The sequence below is a fragment of the Pieris napi genome, chromosome 21, assembly GCF_905475465.1.
Source record: "Pieris napi chromosome 21, ilPieNapi1.2, whole genome shotgun sequence".
Lineage (NCBI taxonomy): Eukaryota > Metazoa > Arthropoda > Insecta > Lepidoptera > Pieridae > Pieris > Pieris napi.
The window spans coordinates 5,287,127-5,306,074 of record NC_062254.1 but is presented as its reverse complement, the minus strand read 5'-3'; the positions used below and the strand labels follow the sequence as shown (position 1 = coordinate 5,306,074).

Genomic DNA, 18,948 nt, shown 5'->3' with positions numbered 1-18,948 from the left:
GAAGTCTCGCAACACTGTTCTTCTACCGTAAAAAGTTGTGAGATCCATGTAACACCAAGTCGGTTGATGTATTCAGTCCCTACTTAAGGGATTTTCTGTCTTAAGTTATTACTTAATGTTTTTTATTGCAATCATTATATATATGTATATAATTTTATAGATTATAATCAAGTATATGTACAGTATAATAAGTACTCAATGAGCTTACTATAATTTTATAGTGACCATATCAATATTACAAATCTTTTATGTTTTTATTCAGATGAATTTCGAAAGTATTACTGACATCCATGCTTAAAATGATAACCAAAGTCGCACTTAACTAAAATATTGATAAAGTATTCTGTTTACTAATGTAATTGGAAGATCTGGTGTGGATGGATAACTTTAGTATGTTACGCCAGACTTCTACTATCAAACATATATTTGTATTTTATATTTTGTAAATACAATAATAGGAATACATAACTATACATTACCTGCGAAACTGTTCATCCCAAAACACGTTACCATCCTAATATAACCATAATGGTGCGCAAACACTTGAATCTGATTCTGTAGTCGTGCGAGTTAAAATTCATAAGCTCCTTATTATTCTGAATTAATTTTGAATTGGTAAACGTATCAGATGCTCTGCTATGTTTATTTTAGTGTTAAGGTGTATTACTAATAGTATTTGTGTTTATAAGAACAGGATGTAAGGTGGACGTAAGTTATTATTGGCAAGTGCGTGAGTGTATCACTATAGTAAAGTAATTTAAAGAACACTTCTGACCGTACACGTATAGTCGTATACCATGCTCCCAGATTGACTTGTTAGACAATGATAGGTATATAGTATGCGAATCGTCAAAAGAGATTTTCGTGTTTTAAATTCAAATAAAGAATGTACTATAGAAATCGTTACATTTAAAAAAACGTTAAAAAATCTTAAAATCTCGGTTCTCGATAGTGATTTAGAATAATAGTAAGATGTGCCATGCGAAATTACCAATTGGTCTCGAAAGTTGGACACGGAGTTTATTTACGGTATATAATTGCTATTTATAAAATATAAAAAAAAAACCAATGGCGCTACAACGCGATATTATTTTCATCAATTGAAAAGTAGGTTATCAGCCCTCTATGCCTGACAGCCATCGAGCTAGGGCAACACCCAAGTGTGTTACGTGATATTATTAAATAAAATCATGAAATAATTTATTTAAACTTTCATATTTCTTAACTCGTAAAGCACTAGATTGTTCGGGCCAAGCGTTCAATTTATTCTTACCTTAATCCGCTGTTATGAAACATGACGTGTATGTAAATTGTGCATAATCATAGTCATAATATAATCTAAGAACGTAGACTAAACTTAAACGCGTATATAAAAAAAGATTTTCCAATGTTACGTTACGTTTTGAAATCAATTGAGACGACAGGAATAATAAAAGTTATAAAATAAAAATAAAAAACCGACAAAAAAATTAATTTATAAGTATTAACCAATAATTCTTATTTTGATTGGTTTTATATTAAACCAATAATATTCAGTACTTAGAACCATATAAGGTTACAACGTACCTACAAACAGTGAAAAACAAAACTTTTTGTATTATAATTTACTGGATATTTTTAATTTAGCTATACTGGATGAGACCTTGAACGAAACGATTAAAAAACGGGATGAGCTCTCAATAAGGAACTGATATTTTTTCGTATCGAACTCGGTCACCTGTCGTCTCACACCTGCTGTTTTTGTATGGCTTGGCTTAAGAAACCTTGTAATCCCTGCATATAAACATGTCGTTCTATCTATAAATAATGTATAGTCAATCTAATATCTGTTTTGCGTCATTAACCAATCAATAGGATGCTGACGTTTGCATAGCTTCAGTTCAGTCCATCCCCATATGAACACAATTATATGTGCACCACTTTAAGAATAAATTTTGAAGTCAAAAAATTGTCTTGCGTTCAAGTAAGAATACTACTCCTTAGTTAATACTACAATTGTAACCTGTTACGTAAGGAATGTACTTAGTCTTTGTCCTGCTAAACTGTACTTTAAACTCTGGTAATAAAATCTATATTTATATCCAACATTAGTCGTGATTTGAAGCTAATTATCCAATTTGTCATCCTGCATTCGTCTATGCATAAGATCGATGTGACAAGTTTCTTTTGAAGGAATTCTTCAGTTGAGTAACAAATGAAAGCACAAGGACGTTAGATTTTTTTTTTTATGTAATAGGAGGCAAACGGGCAGGAGGCTCACCTGATGTTAAGTGATACCGCCGCCCATGGACACTCACTATGCCAGAAGGCTCGCAAGTGCGTTACCGGCTTTTCAAGAATTGGTACGCTCTTTTCTTGAAGGACCCTAAGTCGAATTGGTTCGGAAATACTTCAATTCGAATGTTAAAAGAACTGATAAAAAAGTTGTAAACTAATATACAGGCAATAATGGTTCGTTAAAAGTTTTAAAGTATGTTTTTCCATTTAGACAATCGTTTAATATAACATACACTATGTTTTATTTTCGGAACCTTTTACCTTAATTTTCTCATTAAACAAATCTCATTGATGCGCTACATTTGAAAATACTTATGATTCCAGGGCCAGTAATAAACAGTATCACAATTTAGTGAGTAAACATATTTGTATCACTTACAGATCATAAATAATAATTAAAAATATTATAAATTTTTAAAAATACATAGTTGTTTAATACTTCATATTAAATGTAAATATCATCTACGCGCAATTATCGGCATTTATTAAATTATACAATAAACGTAAAAATATTATATAATTAGTAAATTTATTGACCATGAAAATGTTAAAAGGCGCAAAAAGTTAAATAAACGAGTGACCATGGCAACAATTTGTTATAAAATTAAAATTTATATCTAACGATCCATTCTGAATTAATAAATACAGCATCGAATTTATAATCACGCACATTGTTTAACAAGTGTCGTATTATTTGCATGCATAATGTGTTTTATTTGGAGCAAGGATAGATAATGTTTTATTAAAATATTTGCGACATTTACAAACAAAAACATTCCTGAACAGAGTTTATATATTTTTTTAATCGCGTTATTTATGACGATTCCCTATAAAACTGCTACCTGTAGCGACCAAATCAATAACTTGTCGGTTATAAATGAGAAGGCAATTAATAAAATGAACGTGGGAAAATATTCCTTACTAAATTTTTATGATAAAAAGGTTTGAACTAATCGAAAAATGTATCTAACAAAATAAAGTTTCTTTGAGTAATCCGTGAATTCTCAGTATCTCATTAAATTTCATGAATCATGATTCTGATCAATGTCAAGTTTGTGAAAAAATGAGCGTCAATAATTGATTGATCGTGGCGGTCTTCAGTCTATGTATTTAAGCGAAAAACTTAGACCATGAACTGTGGTAGAAATACCTATAATTTTTTACTTATCGTAGGTAAGGGTATTATTTAGATAGCATTGGTATGTAAATTAGGGGAGTCATCTAAAATATGATATGTATTACAATTTATTGGTCGATCCAATATGGCATGGGGCCAATGAGTGTATGAAAACGTATATGTGTTAGCTCTATACTTTTCCTTTGGAATGATACTATTAGACTAGATGGAAATGTTTAAGCTCGGTACTTACTAATGCGGTAAACGTGAATCTGATTAAACCATAGACAATCTGATTGCTATTGACAGGTTATTACAACATCTTTGCAAATTGCATCCTTTAATGAGCAGTCTTTTGATGTTTTACGTAGGTATTAGAAATAAGCTACCGCCTCATATGTTATTACAGTATTAGATAAACTATTCGTTTGTGAAAGTAGTTTTAGGATTTTGTCTGTATTTTATATACGATTTGGGCATGATTGCAATGACCCAATGATTTTCTTATAATGTAAGAAAATAAGCTATTTATAATTAAAATACTAATTATTACCGCTAGCGGTTCGCTAGAAAGCATACAGTGACAAAGAAAATCCTATTCCAGGCTTCGTTCTAACTTATAAAACAAATGCAATTTGAAGATTGTAAGCAAGTTATATTATATTTATACATGTTCATCCAATGGTTCTCTTTATATAAGTGTATACAATAATTTTAAGCTCTGCAGGAAGGACTTTCATTTCTTGAAACAAGTATGCATATCTAACTGCTATTCCTTATTAAATTAAATAATTTTAACATTAAATAGTGTTGTAATAAAAAAAACATATGTACTTACTTTGAAAAATACGCTACAAGTCCACTTGCTGCAGGCTGTAGACACAATCCGTGTCACAAATGTATGGAATGCGATCACAAAAACGGTTTATACACAATAATACACTGTGGTTAATAACACTTGTTTTATATCACAAAATTGTTGTATGACTTATTCAGTTTTCTACATATAATCGTAAAAAGTTCTCGCACAAAATCTCATCTAACCGACGTCAATACCAACAAACGGTTAAAGTTTTACTAGAGAAAGACAGTGATCAGTGATGTCGCTGTTTCACATTTACAGGTTATAGCATACTGCAGCCGGCACAGAGTATACCGTCAAAAGAGTATCCGCTGTCAACTGTCAACATGTCAAGTACCAGTATGTATGAGTCACAGACTTAATAATAAAAATACTGCTATTTATTAGAGCAATAATAACTGATAAGGGGGCTTCCGGCTTAGTCAAGATGTTTCAACAGTATAATATAGTGTATGCAGATAGTCGAAAACTAAATTTGTATGAAAAGACAGTTCGTGTCATTCATACATTATGTTTAATACCCTTAATTGTAAAAAACTGATTTATTAAACGGAGGAGTGATATTTTAAGCTTTTTAAATACCATAAAATTATGTTCGTGTGTATACTCATATAACTAAATTACTTACTTTAAGTAATTTTTTGTATAAAACATATTTAGTTACATAATAACAAGATGTCATTCAAATTCAATCTGTTACTTATTCTTGCATAAAATAAAATAAAACTTTTATGATAACAAAAATATATCTATAGTCCGACTTAGTAGACTTTCCACTGCCACGAGGTTGGTATATCTACGCGTGGCATTGCTAGTAACATATCATTCAATTTATTTTATTTAATTAATGAATTTAAAAATAAAATGAAATTTTAAATAATAAGATTTCACTATGGAAGAATCATTTAAAAAAGCAGTGTATATGTAACATTTTGTCAATTTCATTCCAATTATAGATTATCATACCCATCAGTGTCCCCTGTGCTTATCTCGTGGAGTCCCCATCTTTAACTAAGTGGCTTTGTTTATGGCATTACTAGGATGATTAGGAAATTTAATTTGTTTAATTAGGAAAGTATTTCGTGATACTGTAGTAGAATTCATTTTCTTTTTTCTTTCAAGACCTTAGGGGGTTCTTACTAGTTACGACAAATCAGCCTTATTTAACAGTCAAAATATATCGAATAAAAGGAAATACCATATAATATACTGATGTGTAAATGTGTAAATTATAATAGTTTTAGTAGGTTTATTATAAATTAATAATAGTAGTAATATTTTAGGCAAATACTACCAACTAAGTAAACAAGGATATTTGTTAATGGGAATGTTTTTTAAAATGATTACATTATATCAATATCGATGTTTTTTATTTCCCTACTTCACATTACTTCTGACACGTGCGTCTGTTATTCAACATTTCTCTTTATTATAAGAAAAAAACACATACATATTATTCTAAAACTTAAATCTTATACTTATTTAAAAAATAGTACTGACTGCTAGATAATTTAGATTAAGATCGATAAAATATCGACAAAAAACCGTACTAGCCCGGAGCATATATTATGTTTATGGCAACTAACGCATGTTTTCAATAAATGTCATTTTGTAAAGTTTTATGTAACCTGCTGATAGCCTATATTAGTATTTTTTTAAGATTATATTTTCTAAGTCAGAAAAAAAGAAATCGTTTGGCTTTTGTGTAAATCATTTGGTATTATGGATTAAGTAAAAATATCTACTGGTTTGATGTTACCATTAAAACAATGAAACCACAAAATATAATTCATTATAATTTATTTTTAATATTAAGTGCCAGCGTGGATAAAACATTATTGTGTCGTATTGCTTTTAGTTGGTAAGAGGAAGATTTACCATTCGCTTAATAGAAAAATTTAAATCCCTACTTTCAAATTACAAGTATATGGCACAGACTATGGTACAAAATGTACAGGATTATTAAACTACCTATTTATAATAAACCTAATATCACTTTATTTAATGATAAAACCGATGCAGGTAAGCTGAAACGAAGACGAGCAGTATCAACCACAACCGCAGCGCTGAAAATAAAAGATGAAAGATTAAACATTTTGAAACGTTATTACTTTATACAGATACCGGCAAACATTAAACAAGAGAGTGGCGCATCCTGGGACATAGACGTCAACTGATTTACCAATCACGCGATCGACACGTCACTCTCCCGCCGCCGCGCACCACCGCTCGCCACCCCATCTCCCAGTGATACCTAAAAATCCCTTCTGCGCAGGCAAGAACATTTGTTCAAGATGTTTGTCGGTATCTGTACTATATTGTAATATTTAAATTACGGAGGCTAACGGCTACGGGAACTAATAAGGTTGGTAAGGTTTTGTTTTCCTCCAATCTAAAGGGACTGTTCTCGACCAGTGTAACCTCGTGGTCGTAACAATTGGCGGTTCAGGGTAATTGCTGCTTGCGTTTAAAATCCGTATTTACTAAGATATGAGCGCGATTAAAACTTGTTTGTATAATTAACATTGTAACAATACCGGCGCATCAATCTTAGTCTCAAAAATGTTTGCCGTTTGTGAGTATCTGTACGCAAAAATCTGAAGCCACAACATACACAGTTAACACGCAATTAAATAAATACTAACGGAAAAGTGACGATGCGTAATCAGATATTGGTGCTTGATACTCATCAGATGCTTCTAAAAACTGATAAATAGCTTTAAACCCAGTGCCATCTAATCGATCATTTGATCGAAATGTTACTTTGAAAAAGTTTCGTTCGGATTCTACGTGAAATTCCTTTTGCTGTCCACAGTATCTACCATATCTATTGTCTTCAGTCATGTAATTAGAAAATTCTACGTAATCACTTGCTGATTCAGCTTCACACCTGAAAGAAGGTTATTCATTAATATAATATTGAGTTCACTTATACGGCGGAGGACAAATTTTATTTTTACATTTTGTCACTAAGCATACAACCTCAGTTGTCTGATTACATATTTTTTTAGTATAGTTGGTTAGGGTTTTTTTAAGGAGAAAATAAAATATATGTATAATCAATTAGAACTATGATCAGTGTAGGTTCTCAAAAGTGGGACTTTCATTTTCTTATTAACATTAGACATAGACCATAACATTTATTAGTAACAAAACACACACACACACACACACACACACACACACATACATAGAAACACACAAAATAAAAACAATAAAAAAATATAAAAAATAATGAAAGATAACAAATTTAACAATTGTTTTGTAATATACTAACGGTGATACGCCTTCTATATCAAAATGAGTAAAGTGAAGGTGCACTTTTTCGGTTTGTCCACCATGAAAGAAATAAGAACATTCTGTATCCCTAGGGTATGGGCCAGGAGAGTTAGGAGATGCGAAGGTTCCATTTCGCGCTTCTGTGCTGTTATACACAAAAGCACACGGAAATTCTTTAAGTTGTCTTCCTGTTGATATCCCAAAATCTGAAAGAAGAACATAATGTGAATAAATTTCTAAGTTAGCATAAATGTATAAAGAATTAGGTACGCCTGATCTTAGTGATCTTTGATTAAGTGTTTTAAAAATATTACTAAAAAAAGGTCATACTTTCAACAAATGAATATGAAATTTTAAATCCTCTAGCGTGTCTTGATGATTGTGTCCCTCGGAATTCCAGCATGAGTTTAGGGCCATTTGACATGATGGGTTTTGGGAGATCCACACCGCAGAAAGTTGCTACGTTTTCTAATCTCCCGTCAACGTTAATAAAAGCTTGAAGGGAATCAATATTGGAACATCTGGAAATGGAGAAAATCCACTTAATTTGATTTATATAACTATTAGTGGTTAAAAATTATATCAGTAGTTAACCCTATGTTACTTGAATAAAGTTTACGTGAACTTCTAAATTAATGTGTTACAATAGAGTGAAAGATAATGTTTACTTACTCAAGTGAGCCGTCCGTTGGTTTGTATAAAAAGAAATCTTGAAATATCAGCCTAATTCGTTCTTTTCCCCTTCCAAAAAACTCATAATGGCAGTGGGTATTCGAAGGATATGCAAGAGGATAGTGAGGTGAAGTTAGCGTACCATGCTTCGTTCCGTCACTGTTAAATTCTTGATGGCAGGAGGATGCTGAAAATAACAATAGAGATTAATATTTATACTAAATAAAAGTAAAATTGAGTTCATTATTTTTATCGACATACTATTGCCATGGTCTTACAACACTATTATATTTCGATTTGCACGCATGCGCCTTGTATTGATCGATATAGGTCTATCTAGTCTGTGGTATTACCAACAGATTAGTTCTGTATTCTTCAGACTAATAATTACAATTGAGTATTGAGTATTGACTGTTCTAACTTCTAATTCTAAAGTTTGTTATTGTTGTTTCTTCAGAGTTTTAAATAATTAACATAAAATGTGTAATTTGCAATAATTAAATTTGGGTTTTAGTTTTCAGTATCTCGTACTCAACATCGGCTTATGATAAAACTTCTAATATAGGTTTATTTACAACTTAACATTACTTCGTTTTTTAATATTTTATAATCGTTTTTATTAAATTAAAAAGTAATTATGACGGATTTTACACCATATTACGTAGATCGCGCGAAGGTTGGCAGAGCGTCATGCAAAGGATGTAAAGGTAACTGTCCAAGTGGCGAAATCCGGATCGCTAAAGTAGTGCCAAGTCCATATGGAGAGAATCAGCAAATGAAATCATGGCACCATGTCGATTGCTTCATGAATGTTTTTTTAAAACAACGTCCAGCCACAAAACGCATAGACTCCATAGACGACATAGGAAATTGGGCAAGTTTAAGCAAAGAAGATCAAGAATTCATTATAAAAAAAATTAATGAAATGGAAAAATTATATGCAGACAAGCATAGTGGAAAATATATAGCAAAAGTATTGAAAAATGAATCCACTATGCCTAAGAACACTAAAACTGAGGCATTGAGTAGTAGTAGTAATCAGTCGGAAATACTGACTGAAGATAACAAATTTTCGACTTTCCATACACTTTGTAAAAAAATATCTAGAGTAGATGCTTATACAGATAAAACAGCAGCTATAAATTCCTTCTTTACTAAAGGATGTACTGATAAATTTGAAGGTGACCTGGTGTTATGGTGTAAAATGTTATTACCTCAAGTGTCAAAACGAGTGTATAACTTGAAGAGTAAACAGCTAGTTAAACTATTTTCTAGAATTTTTATTATTGATCATGATGATATGCTAACTCATTTAGAACAAGGTGATGTTGCAGACACAATTCAACACTTTTTTTCAAAGTCAAAGGCCATAAATCCTGCGTCAGAAAGCACTTTAACAATACATGACATTGAAAACTTTTTAGAGGACTTATCAAAACTCACAAAGGAGGAAGAACAGATATATCAATTTAAAAAAATTGTTAAGAAGTGCACCTTAAACGACATTAAAATGTTAGTAAGATTGATTAAAGGAGATTTGAGAATAAATGCTGGACCAAAACATATATTAGAAGGTGTGCACCCTGATGCCTACAAAGTATTTCAAACATCACGGGATTTAGATTTAGTCATAGATAAAGTTCTTAAAACAAATGTGGTTAAACATAAGGATGCTTCTCAGAAATCTGTTCATGCTAATTTAAGTCTTATGACTCCCATACTGCCAATGTTAGCAGAGGCCTGTAAATCAATTGAAATGGCAATGAAAAAGTGTCCAAATGGTATGTTTTCTGAAATAAAGTATGATGGTGAGCGTGTCCAAGTTCATAAAAAAGGTAAAGAGTTTAAATATTTTTCTCGAGCTCTAAAACCAGTAATGCCACATAAAGTAAGTCATTTTAAAGACTATTTACCACAAGCATTTCCAAAAGGAGAAGATATGATTTTGGATGCAGAAGTATTAATGGTAGATGTGAAAACAGGAAAACCGTTACCATTTGGTACTTTAGGTGTCCATAAACAATCAGAGTTTAAAGATGCCCAAGTATGCTTATACATATTTGACTGTTTATATTACAATGGTGAAGTTCTGATGGATATGCCCATTAAAAGGAGAAGACAAATTTTACATGAAAATATGGTAGAAGTTAAAAATCATATAATGTTTTCTGAACAGCAGCTGATCAGGAAACCAGCTGATTTAGCTACAATGATTGCAGAGGTAAATCGATTTTATTTTATACTTGTTGCTCTGCTGCCTGTTCATTTTGCCGTAAATTATTATTTTACTTTATAATCTATACTAGACTAGACTTCATTTTTACAGAATAAATATCTTAGTAGTAAATAAAACTAAATTCTTCTGGCCTTAAAGATTCATCTCACTTTGGAGTAATGTTTTCATTTTCCTACTATAATCAACTGTTTTTTTCCTTTACGATTTCAGGTTCTCCAATTAGGACTAGAAGGTCTTGTATTAAAAGATCTAGAATCTACATATGAGCCAGGCAAGAGACATTGGCTTAAAGTAAAAAAAGATTATTTATTTGATGGTGCCATGGCAGACACTGCTGATTTATTGGTTTTGGGAGCATGGTTTGGTAAGCATATATTTGAAGTACAGTTAAGCAATGGACATAATTTAATATCAGTGGTCATGTTCAGAAAGACAAAAAATTTTCATTTGTCAAAAAATATTATAATATAAATATTGTTTTGATGTTTGTTTTGCTAATATATCTACAGTAAATGTATTACTAGTTAGTACTAATATATATTATATTGAGTTTAATATGGACATAACATTATTTAAAAAACATTTATTTGTTTATAATTATAACACAAGTTAATTATAATATAAGTTTTTTTAAATATTTTCATTACTCTTGTTAATATCCTACGGTTTCGATATTTGTAAATATGTGAGGAACATGTATACTAACTTTTTTAGTATAGTAGTTTATTCTAAGAGTACATTGTCTTCACATATAATTATTTAACAAATGTAACAAAATATTGTAAACCTATTTTAAAAGAGTAGGTGTGGAGTTTCTTGCCCATTCTTCTCCACACGAAACTACCTTTTGGAAGGGGCAACTAGAATCTTCTTTGTATTTTTTTTTACTTTCAAAAGTGCCCTTTTAGATGGTCTAATTGAAATAAATGATTTGACTTTGACTAATTACAGGAACTGGAAAGAAAGGTGGTATGATGTCTGTATTTCTCATGGGCTGCCATGACAGGCGAAGAAATAAGTGGGTAACTGTGACCAAAGTGCATACTGGACATGATGATAATACCCTAGAGCGGTTACAAAAAGAATTAGCACCTTTAATGATGAAAATATCTCAAGATTATAACAAAGTACCTAATTGGCTGGATTGTAATAAGGGAATGGTTCCTGATTTTGTAGCACTGGATCCGACAAAACAACCCGTTTGGGAAATCACAGGTTATTATTTTTACAGGTCTTATTTGATTACATTTTAATCATTTGGATGACTGATGAATTAATATTTTAAGTAACTTTTTGATTAATCTTGAGTTGAAATACCTTAATCATAATATCTAACTTTACATGTTGATAAATTATGGTGGTGGCCAAAATTTTAGATATAAACCATGTTTCAAATCTCATATTATATGTATAGTATATATTGGTATTTTCAGGAACGGAACTCACAAAAGCAAATCTCCATACCGCTGATGGTATTTCTGTCAGATTTCCACGAGTCACTAGAATTAGAAATGATAAAGATTGGGAAACTGCAACCAACTTGGAGGAACTGAAACATTTATTCAAAACTTCAAAAGAAAAAACAGATGTCTCGCTCCTTAATAAATTAGCAGCTACCGCATCTGCAAGTGAACCCCCCACAAAAAAGCAAAAGAAAAACCCTGTAGGAATAAAGGAAGAACCTAAAATATCTCCAAAATCACATAAAACTCCTACTAAAACGGGTAATTTAGATTCATTTATACAGAAAGATATTAAAAAATCACCAAAAGAACCAAAATCTCTCAATGAAAGTTTTACACGGAAACGCAAGAATAGCATTTCTGTGAAATCCGAAAATGACAGTGATACAGAGACATCTATTAAAGACGAGAGTTTTCATAAAAAGAAAAAGAGAAAACGTTCGTTGGAAGAGTCAAATTCTTCAATTGACAGTCAAATTAATTCTACAATCGATGAGAGTGTTAAAAAGAAAAAAATAGACAAATCTTCAAAGGATGATTCCAAAGATTTAGATAGCAATCCCAATAAAGAAATTGATGAGTTTATTTGCAAAATCGAAGATGATTTCCCTGATGATCCATTACCAGATGTTTTTCTAGGCAAAAAACTTGGGTTCTATCCAGATTTTATAAGTTTTCCAGAAGATGAGAGAAACAATTTTGAACGCCATTGGATTGCGTATGGCGGGACTGTAATCAAGAATATAAAACACATGGATGTTGATTACGTAGTTCACAATGATGAGGAAATAGAATTTAAGAAAATGTTAAAATTAAAACGGAAATTGGTAGGTGACGTACGACATGTGACTAAATATTGGTTAATTAATTGTATAAATAATGAGGAACTTTTGGATACTGTACACTATGCAGTGACAGTAATTCCATGATTAGGTCACACAATTAAAAGATACACCTTTATTGTAAACCTTCGGGATTCTTTGAGTGTTTGAAAAAGTAAAAAAAAATTATAGACTTCTTATTTTATTCTTACTTATTTAGTTATTTACTATTTGCAGGCTTAGAGTGTGTCAAAGAGAGTGTAGTCGAAAAATCAAGGTTATATGTGACATTGAGATAATTGCAAGTTTACTTAATGTATGATTCAATTACTAACCATTTCCCATTTAAATTCCGTGTACATATTAAATAATTTTTATTGATGTGTTTTTCAATATATTGTTGTTGACTTAGTTGAGTGGTTTTATTTATCAAATGTCGGAGTTCTAATCTCATTTACCGCTTACAATAGCTAATACAATTAATAACTTGCAAATAGAAATCTGTATAAACGGGATTAATAGATAAAGAAACGTGCAATTCTAATTTTAAAATTTCATTTCAAACTGGCATTACCTTATAATCAAAGGCTTAGTTATCGGGATTCAGTGTGTGTTGTAATAACGCCATCTAGTTGAAATGTATCAACTTTTTTACCAATATGTTAAGTGTATTATTAACTATACGTAAGTTATATATAGAGGTCAAAAAGTTGATCCCTAGTGAAGTCAAAACTTGTTAAAACCTAGGAGAACCATGACACTTGAAACTAAATTTTTAGTTATGTGATCTCGCAACAGGTGGCGCTGTTTAAGTAAAAAGACTAGCATAGCTCAGCCAGTACTGGTGACAGTAACTCCGTTATTAGTTAAATTAAGTATGAAATTAAAGGTTATAATATATACGTAATGTCTGTTTGATGTTGGAATCCCTAATGGGGTCATAAATTGGTGATAAATTTTCAGTTCGTACTAACACAAATACAATATAGCTATACGATAAACTAAATGGTAGGTTTTTTACGTATTTATTTATATGTAAGATCTAAAAACAATATGCGTGCTTAAAAATACGATATATATTGCACACATAATATTGGAAAATATAAATTACAAAATAAAATATTCTAAAACCGAAATCGTAGCAAATAAAAAAACAAAATTAAAATCTAAATAAAAGCTTTAAGCATAAAGAAAATAAGGCTTAAGTCATTGCTGTTATCAAAATATATAAGTAGTATAACTAGTGCTAATAATTGTATGAGCTTAACAGCCTATTCAAATAAGTTTAGTATTGTAAGATAAATTAGAATTCTAAATGTTGCAATTGTTAAATTTAATAAAATTTCACTCCAGTTCAAATGTTCCAATTACCACATTACTGCACTCTTATTGCACGACCTCCCTTGCGAAACTCTCGTAAACGTATACGTAAAACGTTATGGCAAAAAGGCCCAAACAGAACGTAACATTACATTGCCGCACGGGGATCGTGGAAAACAAATATTGCTCATAACAGTTGAGAACACCTCCGACCCGTATCGTGTTTTCTGCTTTAAATTTTCAATGAGTTCGCTACAACTTACGTGCCTGTGTGTAAAGCGAATTAATTATTTACACAACAGGGTGGATTTCCGTACTCGGACTGCCCTGGGAATATTTACATTATAGGCATGGATTGCTGGGGTTTTGGGGAGCTTAGATTTATCATGTAGGTACCTACCTAAACTATTCCTAAGTTTTCACGGGACTTAATTTGGAACATGAGCATATGAGCAGTGTTGGCTTAGTGGCTTCAGCGTGCGACTCACATCCTTAAGGTCATGGGTTCGATTCCCGGCTGGGCACCAATGGACTATCTATGTGTGCATTTAACATTCGCTCGAACGGTGAAGGAAAACATCTTGAGGATACTTGCCTTAGACCAAAAAGTCGACGTCGTGTGTCCGTCACAGGAGGCTGATCACCTACTTGCCTATTAGACAAATGATCAAGTCTGAGGTCCAGACCTAAAAACGTTGTAGCGCCACAGATTTTTTTATTTGGAGCAAGTTCCAATGATTTTATGCTAGACATTGGTGCTTTTTTTCATGCGAAAGTATAGTGCCGCCGAATTTACGTTTTCGTTTATTGTATACCATTGTATGCTCACACAGGAAGATCCTGTGGTACACAACCGGGGCACGAACCCCAGGAGTCAGGACCCTCAGGCTTGAGTCGTGCGTCAAGCCAATAAGCCAATAAGCCAATAGCGCTTACAACATATATATTATACATGTACGAGTATATATAATTACGATAATCTATATACATCTTTAACATCAAGATTAGATTACATTGATATTAGACGTCAATCATCTAAAATGGATATTAAAGATTATTTTTAAATGTAGAAAACTTTGGCTTATGATATAATATTCATTCTTGAATATCTTCAAAACGTAAGAGATTTTCTATAAAAATACGCGCACCGGACGCCAACTATCGACGATTTCGTTTTGCAATGAAAATTCAATCAGTCTTGAAAATTCCACCTGAAAATATACATATTTTAAACGTGAAAGCATCTAGAAGTGTATATCGAATATATAGGCACGCATTGGATATGCGCCTAATGTCCAGAATAAGCTCTTTGAGCATAATTTCATGCTCATTCCAGCTTTGATACATCTTCAAAAATAAAATGCAAAGTTGGAAGCTTGCAATAACCGAAGAGCCATATAAATATGTTACGTTGTAAGTACTTAGGCAAGAAAGAAATGTTATGCGAAATGAACTATGTCTTTACAATTTCTAAAACATCCAACTGTAATAAAAATACGAGTATAGCAAATTGAAGACATTCTTTTGAACATTTTTGGATTCAAATACATATGAAATGTTCATTCCACCTTTCGTCCAACAAAATGGGTCGGGAGCGCATCGTTGATTGATGTGATGTAGCCGTCTTTAAAAATGCACTGAATTTGAAAAGAGAACACTAGACTCGGGGAGTAAAGAGAGATTTAAACATTTTCACAGGTGTTTTACGAGGTGTCAGATAGACTTTAGTTATTCATGACTGTTTCGCCGACCTTCAGTTAATTATGTGTCGCGAGGTAACTCCAAATTGGATAACTTGCACTGTCGCCAACAGCTTCATATGTAAAATCATTGATAGATTCATATCGTATTTATTTAGAAATTACCAGTGAAATAAGAATAAACTCAATGTAATTGGGGTCTTATAAATCGTAAACGTAATTTAAAATGTGAAATATAACGAATATCCCTTTTCTTTCTGTAGCTTAGGTATATAAATAGTTTATTAACGTTATTTAATTTACGTGGCACAATAATCAGCGTTTTTCATTGATTTATTATTTCTTATTATGGTCAAGTAAATCTTTTTTGTTTAGTAGTCAAATTTTCACTTAACTAATATTCCACCAATGCTAAATGCAAACTTCAGTCAATAATTCATTTAGGTATAGAGATTTCCGGCTCTAAAATTATCGAATCTACACGAGTTGTATTGATCATGTACCGTCAACAATGAATGTTAGATCATAAAACATAATTATAGTACAAGTACGTTTATTTGGTGATACGTAAATGATGACGTTTGTAAGGTTATTTTCTTAAAACGGTCAGGAGGGTCACGTGATACCGCCCATAGACACTTACATTGCCTTTTAAGAATGTTTACGCTCTTTTGTTGAAGGAGCCTAAGTCGAATTGGTTCGGAAATGGATCGATGGACAGCTGGTTCCACATAGTGATGGTGCGTAGCAAAAACTGTCATTAAGAACGCGCATTTGTGGTACGACGGAGTACGGACATCGAGGTGATAGGGTGCAATTTCGTATTCTGCCTCGACGTCCGATGATAAAACTACGATATAAATATAACTATATATACGATTATAACTATCGTGAAATATAAGAAACCATTTTACAAAATTGTAATTACTATGAAATATTATATAGAAATAATGTGTATTGCTAGCTGATTGCGCTAGAATTTAGCAAAGGTACAAACGGATACATGCAACTAATCTCGTTGGAAAGTACTAGGCAGAACCATTGCTATTTTAATCGGTTTAGGGAATCGGTGAATTGTAAATGCCCGAGTCTGCTAATAATATATTAAATATACATAGTTCTCCTACCCGTTGGATTCTGCCTCGGCTCTTCTGATATTTATTGTACTATTGCTACTAACTAGATATAGGCAAGCCAGTCACTCAGTAACAATCAAACTGCCTTGTTATTATAGACACGTTGGCGGTTTGCGACATTTAAAAATTTCATAGAAATGTGTTGTTAAATTGTTGACTCATTCGTAAGTTCCATTTTAGAGGATTAAAATGTACGGCATATTTGCTCTTTTAAACGGAATGAACACATAAAGTGTCTTTTTCACGTCGAATTTCATACATTTGCTGCAGGTGGGAGTCACCTTTATTTACATAGTGCGCCTTTTCCATTGGCTTCCGCGGAAACATCCTGGAAATTTGAAAAGCTTTTAGCTTTCAAATTAAAGCACTCGCAGCTTGAGGAAATTTTAATAAAAATGTCGAATGTATCGTGAAAGGAAATTGCATGAATGAAAACTTCAATGTCTTGTTTTTTTTAAGAAATTAATTGACACCAGAACTTTTAATCGCGTATTAGGTAACTTTTCGTATACAAAATTTTATTTGGTTTAATATATTTTATATTATATACCGTAACCTAAAAATAGAGGCATTTTAGATTTAATATCTTTTACTAATACAATTAAATTACAGCCTCCTCCAGGTTACAAAACTAATTATTATATTGTTGAAATGAAATGGCGATTACAAAATTCATGAAAAATATGACCGCTCGCTCAATTTAGTAACAAAGGTAGTTTTCAATTTACTCATTTTATTAGTTACCAGAATGGGGAAAAATAAACCTAAATTTATCTCTTTCACACTATCTTACACCGGTTTTTTAAGGATATCGTATGCATCTCTATCGTTTGAGAATACCTAGGTGTATATCTTATGTTACTATGTTTACATATGTATGTTAGTAAATGTATTAGTTACATATTAGATTTTGCTTTAAATATAATAAAGTAAAAGTTTGATACATAAACAGTGTTACATTAAATTGTTGATTCAAACCGTTTGCTTAAAAGGTTACTTAACGCATTGTATGTATTAAAACGATATTTTTATAAAAATACCTTTATTAAAGTTGTACCAACAGGTTGAATTTTTTATTTCTAGAAATAAAGAAAGATTATTTCTTACGGAGATTTGTTGCGATTTAAGATTTCAGCGGATAAGATGTGAAAATAGGTCAGGACTTGATTTTTTAATTTTAAAATAGGGGTTTAAAAGCACAATTACTCCAACAATAAATAACAATGAATTTTTTATATGAGTAAACGGAAGTGCTCAAATTTAAGGAGTATTCCGATTTTACAATTACTACTTAAAATAATTAAGTTCCGAAGCATGCTCATGTAATAAAACTACAAAAGTATAATCATAGCACAACGTGTAAGATTTGTATCTATGGTATAAATATATGGATTTGAACGTTTGTTTATTGTGACGTTCATGTTCTTAAGTTTTGACTTAGTATTTAATCTGTTGACTTGACTTTATACGGTTAGATTCAAAGTCGAGACTTATCGCTGAATGACTCTCATATGTTGCTCAAGTTTTGGACATAGGTTGGAATTGTAGGGTGTCTGAAACAAGAGTTTTCTGCACAAACTAAGACTTGTATGTCAAAATTCAATGCATTTTTTACGTTCGGAAGTCAGAATTAGTGCTAACTCTCGTTTCTGAATCTGACCTATCTATGATAATATGGATTATGTATGGTAATGCATAAGCCAATAATAATTATACACTAAACAGTTATTGTAAACTAATGACGTACTAATGAGGTACGAATTCAAAGTAAACATAGCCTCTTGTTTTACATATTATACCTAGCTGCTTAACAGAAACCTAAGAGCTTAGACGACAGTAAAGGACTCAAACTCAAACTCAAAATATCTTTATTCAAGTGGGTAACCAAGTACACTTTTGAATCGTCAAGTTAAATTAATCGTAAATTTACATTTACTACCAGTTCGCAAGTCAAGGGCGTAGAGCGGGTAAGAAGAACTGACAAGAAACTTTCCGCCACTCTTTTTAATCGCCAAGTATTGTCATACAAATTGTTTGAACTGGAGCAATTCAATCCCAAGGATTA

The 18,948-nt window shown here is 31.7% G+C and overlaps 3 protein-coding genes across 4 annotated transcripts in view; 1 reads left to right on the top strand and 2 right to left on the bottom strand.

The window, feature by feature from the left end:
- Nucleotides 1–4,491, bottom strand: part of LOC125060177 (cadherin-99C) — a 148,408-nt gene extending 143,917 nt beyond the window's left edge. The window contains exon 1 of one of the 2 annotated variants that reach the window (XM_047664944.1): nt 4,233–4,491. The gene's annotated coding sequence lies outside the window, so the exon portion shown is untranslated. The remainder of the gene's footprint in view (nt 1–4,232) is intronic. The other variant, XM_047664943.1, reaches the window with a different exon arrangement.
- Nucleotides 4,492–6,039: 1,548 nt separating this feature from the next.
- The window catches only part of LOC125060179 (suppressor of lurcher protein 1), a 267,859-nt gene continuing 254,950 nt past the window's right edge, over nt 6,040–18,948 (bottom strand). The window contains exons 11-15 of the mRNA XM_047664946.1: nt 8,208–8,394; nt 7,866–8,056; nt 7,534–7,741; nt 6,902–7,146; nt 6,040–6,322 (exon numbers count right to left, since the gene is read on the bottom strand). Of these exons, the coding sequence (XP_047520902.1) occupies nt 6,258–6,322; nt 6,902–7,146; nt 7,534–7,741; nt 7,866–8,056; nt 8,208–8,394 (896 nt within the window). The 3' untranslated portion in view covers nt 6,040–6,257. The remainder of the gene's footprint in view (nt 6,323–6,901; nt 7,147–7,533; nt 7,742–7,865; nt 8,057–8,207; nt 8,395–18,948) is intronic.
- LOC125060178 (DNA ligase 3) lies at nt 8,622–13,138 on the top strand. Its single transcript, XM_047664945.1, has 4 exons — nt 8,622–10,428; nt 10,654–10,807; nt 11,395–11,658; nt 11,877–13,138. The coding sequence occupies exons 1-4, from the start codon at nt 8,845–8,847 to the stop codon at nt 12,833–12,835; spliced, it is 2,961 nt and encodes a 986-aa protein (XP_047520901.1). The 5' UTR covers nt 8,622–8,844; the 3' UTR covers nt 12,836–13,138.